The sequence below is a fragment of the Aristolochia californica genome, unplaced genomic scaffold, assembly GCF_029961685.1.
Source record: "Aristolochia californica isolate CCGP_79_NKW_82.1479 unplaced genomic scaffold, dmAriCali1.0.hap1 SCAF_12, whole genome shotgun sequence".
In the NCBI taxonomy this organism is placed as follows: domain Eukaryota; kingdom Viridiplantae; phylum Streptophyta; class Magnoliopsida; order Piperales; family Aristolochiaceae; genus Aristolochia; species Aristolochia californica.
This window is the reverse complement of record NW_027181793.1, coordinates 30,547,486-30,561,717: the sequence shown is the minus strand read 5'-3', so window position 1 is coordinate 30,561,717 and position 14,232 is coordinate 30,547,486. Positions and strand designations below refer to the sequence as shown.

General features: G+C 36.4%; 1 protein-coding gene across 1 annotated transcript; it reads right to left on the bottom strand.

The window, feature by feature from the left end:
- Positions 1-2,767: 2,767 nt before the first annotated feature.
- On the bottom strand, positions 2,768-3,109 carry LOC137946872 (uncharacterized). Its single transcript, XM_068793157.1, has one exon. The coding sequence runs from the start codon at positions 3,107-3,109 to the stop codon at positions 2,768-2,770; it is 342 nt and encodes a 113-aa protein (XP_068649258.1).
- Between the last annotated feature and the right edge of the window lie 11,123 nt (positions 3,110-14,232).

The window sequence follows — 14,232 nt, the reverse complement described above, 5'->3', positions numbered from 1 at the left end:
GAGCAGGGGGAAGGATTAGGTGTGACGGCGGCGGAAGGGGCACCGGCGGTGAGAGGGAGAAGGGAGATGGAGGCCGAGAGAGGGAATTTCGGAGGAAAAAGAGAAGGGAAGGAGGAGACGAAGAGAGCAAGGGCGAGAGAGAGACCGAAAAAAAATTTCGGGAGAGAAGAGAGCGAGGGCGGGAGAGAGACCGAAAAAAATTCGGGAGAGAAGAGAGTGAGGGGGGGGGGGGCGGGGGGAGAGAGACCGAAAAAAAATTTTGGGAGAGAAGAGAGCGAGGGCGGGAGAGAGACCGAAATTTTTTTTTTGGGAGAGAGACCCCGATCCCGCCGCTCGTTCAATTAACGAGTTGGCTCGCGAGCCGACGAGCCGAACCTGCCTCTGCTCGAGCTCGGCTCGTTAACCTAAACGAGCCTATTTCTGAGTTCGAGTTCGGCTCGAGCTCGAAATATAACGAGTCAAACCGAGCCGAACACGAGCCGCTCGCAAGCCGGCTCGGTTCGAAGCCACCCCTACTCCAAGGTACTCTATTTGATGATGTCTTTATGACACAACCACTGAGTTTCATTGACTGTGATAATCCGAATCATGTCTTGAGCAAGCACCTCGTGCTTGGTATCATGAGTTGCGCCAGTTTCTCATTATCTCGGGCTTCACCAACTCTCGTGCAGACTCATCTCTATTTATTTTACACACAGGTTCAGTTGTGTTGTATATTCTGATGACATTCATCCACCTACTTGCTCAGAGATTCTCACTCAGGGATCTTGGCCTCTTGACTTTTTTTCTCGGTATTGAAGTTATTCCTCATTCTCAAGGCCTTCTTCTGTTTCAACGCCGGTATATTTGTGATCTTCTTGCTCGCACACGCATGTCCAATGCAAAACCTGTCGCTACACCACCCTTGCCACATTATCTACACTCACACTTCAGTCTAGCACAACATTCTCTGATGCATCTGAATATTGAACGGTTGTTGGAAGTCTGCAATATTTGTCTCTCACTCTCTAGATCATGGTATCGTCTTACATTGACAATTTTCTTTGTCCCTTCATGCGTTCTTTGATGCTAATTGGGCAGGTAACAAAGATGATTTCACTTCAACCGGTGCCTATATTATTTACATAGGTCGCAATCCTATATCTTGGAGTTCTAAGAAGCAACGAACTGTGGTTCGATCCTCTACCGAGGTGGAATATCGATCTGTTGCAACCACTACAGCTGAGATTCGTTGGATTTGCTCTCTTCTCACTCACCTTAGTGTTTTTCTTCCACAACAACCGATCCAATCCAGTTTTTCACTCACGAATGAAACATGTAGCTTTGGATTATCACTTCATTCGAGAACACATTCAGAGTGGTGCTCTTCGGGTGACTCATGTATCATCTGCTATCAATTTATGCTCCAATCCAGTTTTTCACTCGCGAATGAAACATGTACTTTGGATTATCACTTCATTCGAGAACACGTTCAGAGTGGTGCTCTTCGGGTGACTCATGTATCATCTGTTGATCAATTAGCAGATGCTCTTACTAAACTGCTTCCCCGAACACGATTTGTCCTCTTGAAGACCAAGATTGGAATCTCCTCTCGGAGCTTCATCTTGTGGGGGCATGATAGAGATCAAGATGATTAGGATAAGAGAAATTGAGATTATCTCAACTAGTAACTCTACAATCATGTACACTTGTAACTCTACAATCATGTAAATCTTTTTATCATTCTGTAACTATAAATACATGTATCAATGAAAGTAATATCATCGGTAAATATTATTTTATCAATTTCTATACAAGCAACCTTTTTTATGTCTCCACGACTAATTGAGTTTATGTACCTTTTAACAAAGCCTAGATCTGGACCTGTTCTAAGTGACCATATATGAGAAAAATTGACTTATATGGTTAAGAGTGATCAAATTGAAAAGCCATTTATACTTGACCGGATGGTTAAGAGTGATTAAATTGAAAAGCCATTTGGGGATAAATAGCTCAGAGTTATAGAGTGTGACTTTATTCCGTTCAAGCTTGCCTTTTGAGGACAAAGTAGCTTGTTGGAATAGATTTGGCCTTGCTTCCGTGCTGTTGCTATATTAAATTACTCCAAGAGCTCATGAAAGCAATATTCTAGAGCCTTTGAAAGTTTCGAAACTTTCTGCAACTTAAGGTTTGGATCTACGGTGTTATAGTTTAAGCAAAACCGCTGGAAAAAACACAAGCTATTATGAGTTCTAAGTTCTATCTCATGCAAATACATGAAGGATCTCCAAATAGTTTCTCTATTACAGAAACTAGAGATAACAGTTCAACACTTTTCTCTTCTTCTTTGCAAATGGATCGGTGGGTACTAGGTAGGAGACCTGCAATATTTCAGTGAAGAACCTCCCTTGTGATGCTCCCTGTCATCCTCTTCTAAGAAGCATGTCTTCAGCTGCTCTTGTATCAGCACCATTTATAGAATATAGGAATGCAGAATAATATTGTCGTGATTATTATTGATCAGGTGTAAACTATTTATAGAATTACATAGAGATTGTAGGTGATTTCGACTCTACAATTTGAGTCTATCTCTAATTCAAATATTAGTTAGCATTATCTCTATCATTATCTTTATATCTATCATTATGTTTATCTTTATCTCTATTATGCCCCTGCAAGATGAAACTCCGAGAGGAGAGTCCAATCTTGATCTTTAAAAAGAGGAAGTATGTTCTTGGAAGTGGTTTGGAGAGAGCAGCAACGGTAGCGGTTGAGTAGAGCAACAACACTAGTAGCGATTGAGTAGAGTAGCGGCACTGGAGGCGGCTAAGGCAGACGGTATCTCATCGTCCGGAGGAAGAGTAGCGGCACTGGAGGCGGACGGAATTGTATTGTCTGGTGGAAGAGTAGCGGTACTGGAGGCGGCTGGGGTGGACGGAATCGCATTGTCTGATGGAAGAGCAGCAACATTGGAGGCGATTGGTGCAGACAAAATTTCATCATCCGATGGGAGAGTAGTGGCACTAGAAGCAGCTAGTACAGATGGAATTGCATTGTCCGGTGGAAGAGCAGTAGCTGGAGCGGACGGAATCGCATCGTACGAAGGAAGGGCAGCGGCTGGGGTGGACATAATTACATTGTTCGGTGGAAAGACAGCGGCTTGGGCGAACAGAATCACATCGTCCGAATAGGATGAATAGGTTCTTGATTGAGTTTTTTTTTTTTTAATAAAACGTACGACACATGTGAAATCCCACGTGCGAATTCGCACGCTGCACATGTATGTACACGGGACGGCGCATTCAAGGTGGAAAATAATTTCCCCCCTCGAACTTAGGTTGTCTCGGTGTTGCCGAGACACAGAGGGGGGGGCGACTAGTTGGGGGCGGTCGGCGGTGTGGCCGGAGGGGCGAACGGCGGCAGCGAGGTCGTCTGTAAATCAGCGACGGGAGAAGAGAGAAGGAAGAGTGGGGGGTTCTATGCGGCGTCGACTGGCTGAGGGCGGTTGACGTTGTGGCCAGAGGGGCAAAAGGCGGCGACGGTAAGGAGAGTGTCGACGATGATGGCGGCGGCGAGACGGAATGACAGTGTTGGCGCTGGCGAGACGGAACGACAGTGTTGGCGCTGGCGAGACTGAATCACGACGATGATAGCGTCAGGAGAGATGAATTGGAGAGACCACGGGTTCGGCGTGGGGAGGGGGAGGGGGAGGGGGAGAAGTCTGGGCGGCACCGGCAGGCTGGGAGCGGTCGACGGTGTGGCCATCAGGGCAACGACTGTGGCTTGAAGGGGAAGAGGTACAAGTAGGTCGACGGAGAGAGGTTATGCGGCGCTGGCAAGGGAGTTGCCTGCAAAGCGGACGACGACGGCAGTAGGGTGATGACGATGAGGATTTCGGGCGAAACGCTGGGCGCAGTTTTTTTTTTTTTTTCAAAAATTCCTCTGGCGAGATTGCTCCGAGAAAGGGAAGTGAAAATACCAGGTATGGGCGGTGGCAGTGGGCTGCAGCTAGGGAGGCTGGTTCTGATAAGGATTTCCAGCGACGACAGAAAGTTTTGATACCATATAGAATATAAGAATGAAGAATAATATTACCATGATTATTATTGATCAGTTGTAAACTATTTATAAAATTACACAGAGATTGTAGGTGATTAGAATGCTGCAATTTGAGTCTATCTCTAATTCAAATATTAGTTATCTTTATGTCTATCATTATCTTTAGATCTATCACTATATTTATCTTTATCTCTATCACGTGCATCATCTATCAAAATTCAACTAACCAGAAGTAAATCAAATTGATGAATTAATAAGAGAGAATTGCCGCAAATCTATAAAGAAACAATAGACAAAACTTGAATAAGTAGGAAGAAAACTACACCCACTAAGTTTTTCGTAGTAAAGGCTTGAAAACCAAAAATGTCAGTAATTTGCAGACCATAAACCTCAGCTTGGCCCTACAAAATTAATAGCTGAGAGTAGTTGGGAAAATATCTAAAACTAGTAATAAATCAGTCAAGCTCTGATTTTGACACCACCTTCAGTTTTTTGTCTGCCACATGGTCCTACTTAAACGTTGACTCAGGAGTAATAAAAAAACAAAGTTTCTGCTACACATCAAAGAACACTAAAACCAGCAAAAAACAATCATTGCGGTGTCCAAACTTCATATATAATTGAGATTCTTACCTTTGACTTAGACCATAAGCATAAGTATGATGCTTAGTTTGCTATGAAACCATAAAATGTTGTTTGAATATGCATATTGTTAGTGCCTGTGAGTGCAAACGAAACCTAGACATGAGCTTAATTATAATATCAAACTGTACTTGATTGGGTGTGATTGCATATCGTGCACTAGAGTTTGGGTCACTATGTTTTGCTTGTCTTTGATTCCTTTTTATAACTTATAGTTACTTGCATGTTGATTATATTCAATCTGATCGACCAAATGAGAAGTACTTGAAAGCACTATGACCATAAGTTGGTTAAGATTAATTGAATTATATTGGATGCTTATGTTTGTGATAATTTTTATAAATTTTTTCTAAAATAGGCATGCATGTTATTTGAGTTTGGGAGAAGGAATTAACCTTTAAGCAACCTAGGAAAGGGAGCTTCCCTAGGAAAATTAACCCCAAACAAGATCCCATAGAAATAACTTATAATGGTATACAAAAAACTCCTTCGACCTCTAGATATTTCATGTTGACAAAATAGGTAAACTTAGGAGATACCCATTACATAGTGCATTTTATTAGGCCCTCTCTCCCGTCTTCGCGTCTCAAGGTTCCCTCTTGCCTCCGGTGGTCTCTTTGCGTTTTGGAACAATCTCTAGGCTCTCGGTCCTCTCTGTTGTCCCTCGCCTCTTGGCCCTCTCTCTCACCTCTCGCCAAGATGCCTCTTGCCCTCTGTTTCCCCCTCTCTCACCTTTCTTGTCTCAAACTTCTTCTGATTTTCACTTTTAGGATTCAATTGCCCTAACTAGGGGTGGCTTCGAACCGAGCTGCTCGAGCTCGGCTCGGTTCGATTTGGTATCTCTCGAGCTCGAGATCCGGAATCGGCTCGTTTAAGTTAACGAGTTGAGTTCGACTGAATCCAGGTTCGACACGACGACTGGCGAGCCGGCTCGTTAACGAGCTGAGTCGGGAGTGGGAGCAAGAGGGGGAAAAATTCTTCCTCCCCTCGTCACCGTCGAGCCCCCTTCCTCCGTGTCGTCTCGGCGGAATACCTAAGTTCAAGGAAGATTATTTCGCACGTGCGAGATCATAAAGTTAAAAAAATAAAAAATTTCCTTAAACTCTCCTCCCTCGTGGCTCTTGAAGAAATTGAAAATACATTTTAGTAGAAATAAGTTTCTAGAGGCTATTAGTGTCTCATTTTTTTGTAAACATTTTTCTAATTGAAAATTCTTATTAAAAATCATATAATTTTCTAAGTAAGATTTTCCTACCAAGATGGGCTAGAAAATTGTATAGAAAATTTTTGAATAAGTATTTGACTGTTGATGCTGTAATACTTCTAGCATGAGGTAATTTTCATTGAAATTTTGTGTTTGACATTTTATTTGATTAAATGTTTATCGATAAGTATAGTAATATATTAGATTTAATATTAATTTTTATTTATTTCCCTAGAAGAGGCAATAAGAGGCCCATTTAACTTTCCTAAGGAAATTTTAAAATATTTTTTGTAATTTTCTAATAAGTCACTAATAGTAATAGGATTTTATTTAAAGTTTTTTTTGGAAATATGTATCATACGAAAACCATTTCTAGTTTTTCCTAGAATATAAGTTTCAACCAGGTGCACTAAGGAGGCCATAGTAAATTTATGGCCAAATTAAAAAATTACAAAACAAGCTAGACAACATTTGGAGTAAAAAAGATTAATATTGATGCGTTTTAATCCATTATTGAAATTCAATCCTGAAACTCCCCAATATTTTTTTTTAAATGGTTGCATAATTTTATATATAATTTATTTGACATATATTTATATAGACTATTAAATGTAAGTTAAGCTCAAACTCGGGTAGAGCCTGAGCTCAAACTCAGTTAAAATTATTGGGCTCGAGTTCAATTACAATTTTTAGGTTCGAGGCTAGGGTCGGCTCGAGCTCGAGTTCAAAATATTTAAATCAAACTCGACTTGAACAAGGTTCGGACTCAGCTGGATTCGATGCCACCCTTATGCCCAATTTGAAGTAGAGGACATTCCCAATTTTATGTAAAATGTATGCATAATTTTATATACAATTTCTTTAACATGTATGTTGAAGCTTGAGCTCGACTCGAACTCGGTTAAAATTATTAGGCTCGAGCTCGAGTTCGAAATATTTAAATAAAGCTTGGCTCGAACATAAGCAGGTTCAGGCTCGGCTCGGCTCGATGCCACCCCTAGCCCTAACTTCTACCTATTTCCCCCATTTTCAGCTTTGATTTCTCCCATTCTTCTTCCATTTTCCTCAATTTCCCCCATTTGGCTTCGATTTGCCCCAAATTTTACTTAATAAACTTAACCCTAATTTTTTTTAGTTTAATTTACTGTTTGATATTGTTTTATTTAATTTTTGTGTGGTTTATTAGTATTGATTGTTCGATTTTAGTATATTTTCTGGATTTAGGGTTAGGGTTTAGGGGATTTAGGTATAATTTTGGGTTTTAGGGCTAGGGTTTAGAGGATTTAGGGTGTAGGGTATAATTTTTATGGTTTAATTTCGGGTTTTAGGGTTAGGGTTTAAACATTTGCTTTTATGTTGTAAATTGTAGATTATTACGAGTAACTCAGTTCATTTACTTGCATATTTTTTAAGTTTTAATTATATATATATATATATATATATATATATATATATATATATATATATATATATATATATATATATATATATATATATATATATGTTATGAATAATCTATCCTAGTTTATTAATAAAATAATATATTTATTGTATGTTATTTATAATCTATCATGGTAAATAAAATATTGTTAAAGAGTGCATTTGATCAATTATTTTGGTTTTATTAACCCCTATTTTTTAATTAATTAAACTAATATTTTTTATTTTTGTAAAAATAGATTATTAATTAATAGTACGTAAAAAATCCATCTTATGTTCTTAATAAAAATAAGTGTTTTTTATTTATTCAGTATATTCAATTTGTAATTATTGTGTTAAATTAGTGATTTAATAGGCGTAATTAAAATATTGTTAAAGTAAACATTTGATCAATTATTTTGGTGTAATTATCCCATTGTTATAATTAATTAAATCAATGGTTTTAAATTTTGTGGCAATATATTATTAATTAATAATACATAAAAATATATATTATGTTATCTATAAAATAATATATTTATTTATTATTTATTATTTAGTGTATTTATTTACTCTGATTTATTTATTAAAATATCTTATGTTATTAATAAATTTATTTATTATAAAAGCTTATGTTATTTTTTAATTTTTAATTTTTTAATAATTTATTACTATCACATGTAATTATTATATTAATTTATAATAAACTCTAATCATTAATTAATATAATATAGTATTTCATTAATTAGTATATTAATATATTTTAATACTACATTAAATCACTTATTAGTGTAGTAACCTGTTGTATTTTGGTTAATTATCTGTTTAGGTATATGTTCCATTTAAGTATATTATAAAAAGTTAATCATTAACTTGTTTACATCATATTTTTCATTTTGGGGCACTAACATTGAAATCTGTTTTTCAATGCACTTGAACTCGTGTATACTAACACCCAAGGAAGAGTTGAAGTTCAATCAAATCATTGCCAAGAATTTGAGGGGGGGGGGGGGGGGATGTGGTTTGTCCTCTGTGAACTTGAAGTGAAGTGAAGAATTGAATTGAACTTAAATGAATTGATTCAACTTCAACTCATCCTTGGGTGTTAGTGTTGACGAGTTCAAGTGCACTGGAAAAACAGATTCTAGTGTTAGTGCCCCCGAATGAAAAATATGATATAAACAAGGGAATGAGTAACCTTTTTATAATATACTTAAATAGAACATATACCTAAACAAATAATTAATCAAAATAAACATGGTTACTACACTTATAAGTGATTTAACGTGTAGTATTAAAATATGTTAATATCCTAATTAACGAAAAACTATATTATATTACTTAATGATTATAGTTTATTATAAATTAATACAATAATAACGTGTGACTAGGATAAATTATTAAAAATTAATAAAAAAGTAAAAAATAACAGAAGCGCATATAACAAATAAATAAATTATTTTGTAATAACATTAGAAATATTTTAACATTAAAAATCACTAATTTAATATAGTAATAAAAAATAAATATATTTATCAATTACATAATATATATTTTTATGTATTAATAATTAATAATATATTGTCACAAAATTTAAAACCATTGGTTTAATTAATTATAGCAATGGGATAATTAAACCAAAAAAAACTATCAAATATTTATTTTAAAAATATTTTAATTATGACTATTAAATAACTAATTTAATATAGTAATTATTTAATAAATATATTAAATAATTAAAAATATTTTTTTATAAATAAAAAATATAAATTATTATTCTTATTATGATGGTTTAATTTTTCCTTTAACTTAGGAAAAATTAAACCATCGTCTTCCTCACGGCACGCGTTGTCTGCCTCAGCGGCGGGCCAGCGGGCAACGACGACAGCAACTGAGGCGGTGCTCCGACGATACGCCGAGAGTGAGAAGAGAAGCTGGCTCGGCCTCCGGTGCTCTGCGACGGAGGTCGAGAGGGAGAGGTGAGGGAGGCCAAGAGGGAGGAAGGCTAACAGGGGGGGGGGGGGGGGGGAGGAGGGAGGAGAGGGAGACCGAAAGAGAAGAGAAGTTGAGAGGCTCTACGACAGAGGCTCGACCTCCTATACTCTGCAACGGAGGACGAGAAGGAGAGGAGAGGGAGGCCAAGAGGGGAGGAAAGCCGACAGGAGTGATGGAGGGAGGGTCGCAAAATAGGTGGAAAACCAAATTTCCCGATTTTTGCCTGAGAGAAAGAATTGATATAATTTAACTTCAATTCAATAAATTTTACACTAACGACATTATTTAAAGAGCTAAGTAATGCGGGGGGAATTCATTCCACTTCATTGTGGACTAACCCGAAGTCTAACTTCAACTTCAACTTCATTGTTGACTAACCCCAAAAAGGAAAAGTTTTGGTAACATATCCATTTGATCGGTCATGCTCCATTCCAACTATTCATACAAAAGGGAGTCAAGCAGTTCATGCCAAAAAACCTGCCATCCAATCAACTTAGCAACACCATTTGACCAAAAAAGAAAAAGGGAGGAATCACTTGCACAAACATCAGCCTTGAAAAGATAAAAAGAGTAAAATGGGCAAAAGCAGATGAACACATAGGAAGAAGTCAACTAATTCAGCTAGAAAATTGAAAAATTTAAGTGTCAAATGTCAAAGGAGTTAAAACCATACATAGACGCCAAACACTTTAGTGAAAAAAGATGAAATTTTGATGTGAAAAGCAAAAAGAGCTGCATAGTTTTGTATTGGCATCCATAGGAGTGTTCAATGGTCAACACCCTCTCATCCATGTGTCCTCAAGTAGATCAAGAACATATTTTCTCTAAGATAATACAATCTCATGCTTTAACTGGAAGACCTCAATACCCAAAAAATATTTTGACTCAAAGACCTTAATACCCATAATTTTGAGAAGATACTTCCCATGTGATCTTCAACCATCAAGAATCAAATCAAATCAAATATACACTATATTTATGTAATAAGAAGAGTGATGATGTACTCGAGACTCAATAACCGAACTTTAAGAGGGAAAATGAGATTTAATAAGTCTTAATCATGCGTTAATTTACCTCTCTTATATGAATAAGTAAAGCAACTTGAACCAAGCCAATAAGCCAACCCAAATATGAACCAACTCAAGAGATGGAGAACCAAACCCAAACCAGTATGAGTTTATATTAGCAAATTGAACCAGCTCAGGGAGAGGGGAGAACCAACCTGAGCTTAACTTGGCATTAATCATGTATTTAAATAAGGATACCTCATGTTGGCTGAGATCAAATAGGTAAACCACATATCGTTCCCATCAATGAATCAAATCATTGTAGATCTTCCTCTAAATAAGCCACATCCAAAAATAAATAAATAAAGGAAACCTTTCTTTAGTGTTATAGGCACTACTTTACCAAAAAACTCAATCTTGACTTGCCTTAATTATTTTAGGCAAGGAGAAAACTAATCAAGGCAAGTAATAATCATACCAAAACAAGGGGATCTCAAGCAAGCTAGAGATTTTTTTAAGAAGAAAAGTTTCCTTCTATGACATAGGCGCCAACTATTGTCCCAAAAACCGGCCTTTTACTTCCTTTTTTTTTTATTCTTTTGGGTAAGTCAATCCAACATCTATCTCACGTGGAATATTACGCAATGAGTAAAAAAAATAGCATAGTGAGTAATAAACAAACTAGATTAAGGTGAAGAGAGTTACAAGAGGAAGATAAAAAAGAAGGCAGAAAGATGAGAAGATCGAGTGAGAGGAGAAGGAGAAGAAGAGAGGTCAGCTAAGAGAGAGAGAGTGAGAGAAGGAGGGGATGGTTAGGTTTAGGTGACATACCTAATCCTCCCCTTCAATGTATATTTATAATAATGAGAAGACATATAATCACATCATTACCCTTTACCCTAAAAAGGGAGGGAAAGGGACAAAAATCAAAGGAAAATTACATCATGCCACTATACTACGACATTATCTTCTAACATAGCTTTTGAAACTTACCAACATCTATCACATGTCTTGAACCTGCACACAATTTTACATTCGAGTCTATGGGAGTATCTATGGGAGTATCTAGTAATCTATATTTAAGCATTCCGGTTTTTTTAGTAAATAAAACACATATTTTCTTTGAGATAAAACAATACCATGTCAAGATTGTAGTACTTCAATTCTAAGAAAATACTTCAATAATCCAAAGTCTTTCATTTGAAATACTGTATACAACTCCTCCTTTACCTCGTGAATACCACCTTGATCACTTCAAATGAAATTAATATCATCCACATAGACAACCATAAGACTTACACCATTATTAGTATGCTTAATGAATATAAAATGATCCATCTCACACCTCTTAAAACTAAAAAACAGAAAACCTTATACAATTTGTCAAACTATGCTTGAGGTGATTGCTTAAGGATATAAATTGATTTGTTAAATCTACAAACTTTCTCCCTTCAACCACAAACCAAGTGGTTGGAGCATATAGACTTCTTCATGAAGATCACCATTAAAGTAAGGAAAACATTCTTAACATTGAGTTGATAAAGAGACCAATTAGAATTTGCACCGAGAAAGATAAGAACCCATAAAAAATTAAGTTCAACAACTAAAAAAAGAGGTTTTTTCATAATCGATGCAATAAGTTTGAGTAAAACTTTTTGCAACCAATCTTGCTTTCAATCAAGACATGGAACCATTTGATTATGCTTCACTACGAAAAGCCAATGACAGCCCATAGGTTTCTTGCGGTTTGCAAGCCAATCAAACCCCCATACTCTTTCTGAAGGATCTTTACCACTTTGGGCTCCTCCAGCAAACAAAAGAGGTCTCTTATTGTCCCCATGTAGCAAACAGCCTGGTGAGTCCAACCATCCACCTCAGCCACAGTTAGATTGGCCTAAGGAGTTTTCACCAATATGGTGAAGATGGTTGATGAAATTCAACTTTTGTTGACCACAAGACATTAAAAGAATTTTTTAAAGATGGCCAAGAGGAGAAGGTCGAGGCAGTTTGGCCCAAGATGGTCGATGAAATTCAATTTTATATGGGTAAACGGGAAAACTGGATGTAGATTGGGCATGTTTTTTCATCGATCACAAGCTCTAAAATAATTCTAAAAAAGGGGCACAAGGGGAGAAGCCGAGGCAGTTTGAGTAAATATGGTCGACGAAATTCAATTTTTGCCAACCAAGAGCAATAAAAACAATTAAAAAAAAACACCCAAGGATTATTAAAGGCATATTGGGCAACTCAAAATTTTGTTGACTATAAGCCTTAAAAAGAATTAAAAAATCACTTGGGAGGTAAATCCATGGCATATTTTGCAACATAAGTCACTGCCCCAACCACGGTCGTTTTAGAAAAAAGTTGAATTCATATTTTAATGTATAAAAATACAAAAATATAGAAGACTTAAATAAATATTTTTATGTATTTTATAATTATGAAAATTTAAACTCTTTGAGTTTTTCAAATTATATACCAACTATTTGAATTTTTAGAAAATTTATTCAAACCTTTTATTTATTAATAGGGTTTGAATTCGGCCATAATTGTGTTCCAAAAATCTCTGTTGTCCCTCGCCGTTCGGGAGCCAGCGCCGAGGGGAAGAAGATGACACTATTGAAATATTTCATGTTTCCTAAGTTAGGAAACTGATTAAATCCAGGTCGAGTTGTTCTGCCGCAACCCGGATCGGGTGAGTTCACCTAGCAAACCCGTCTAGAATTTAATCTGCTGCCTGAGCCGCACTAACTAGTATTTTGAGTCAACCCAGACCAACTTGGACCGAGTCAACTTGGTCCGGGTCAACCTGACTCGGGCCACTTATTTTATGCCTCGGTATACGTGTCTAGATCAAAGCTTATACATATTTCTGCAACGACTTGGATATATTGGCTCGGTACGACTCGATAAATTTTTCTCTAGCTGGATTATTATTTTGATGAATTGACAGATTAGTACTTGGTCAACATATTATTTAGTACATATACTTGCATTGGATTATTTCATGGGTCATTTTACAAGAATTATTTTGGTTCATATTATATGGGCCTAAACCCATTTCAACTACTTCTATTGTGTCTCTTTTGATGAAACATTATTATTGAAGAAGAGGTAGCCTCATACCATTATTTATTTGTCTCCGCCAAAAATATAAAAAATATTTGCGGTTGGGATTTCATGACAGAGGAACTTAATACCCCGTAAAAAATATAACAAATATTTGCGCTTTGGATTCCATGATGGAGAAACTTAATACCCTGTAAAAAATATCAAAAATATTTGTGGTTGGGATTTTATGACGGAGGAACTTAATACCTTGTAAAAAATATCAAAAATATTTGCGGTTGGGATTCCATGATGGAGGAACTTAATACCCCGTCAAAAATATTTGCGGTTAGGATTCCATGACAAAGGAACTTATTATTACATTTATGTTACTCCTCGGTATACGTGTCTAGACCAAAGCTTATACATATTTCTGCAACGACTTGGATATATTGGCTCGGTACAACTCGATAAATTTTTCTCTAACTGGATTATTACTTTGATGAATTGACAGATTAGTCCTTGGTCAACATATTATTTAGTACATATACTTGCATTGGATTATTTCATGGGTCATTTTACAAGAATTATTTTGGTTTGTATTATATGGGCCTAAACCCATTTCAACTACTGCTATTGTGTCTCTTTTGATGAAACATTATTATTGAAGAAGAGGTAGCCTCATACCATTATTTATTTGTCTCCGCCAAAAATATTAAAAATATTTGCGGTTGGGATTTCATGACAGAGGAACTTAATACCCCGTAAAAAATATAAAAAATATTTGCGGTTAGGATTCCATGACGGGAAAACTTAATACCCTGTAAAAAATATCAAAAATATTTGTGGTTGGGATTTTATGACGGAGGAACTTAATAC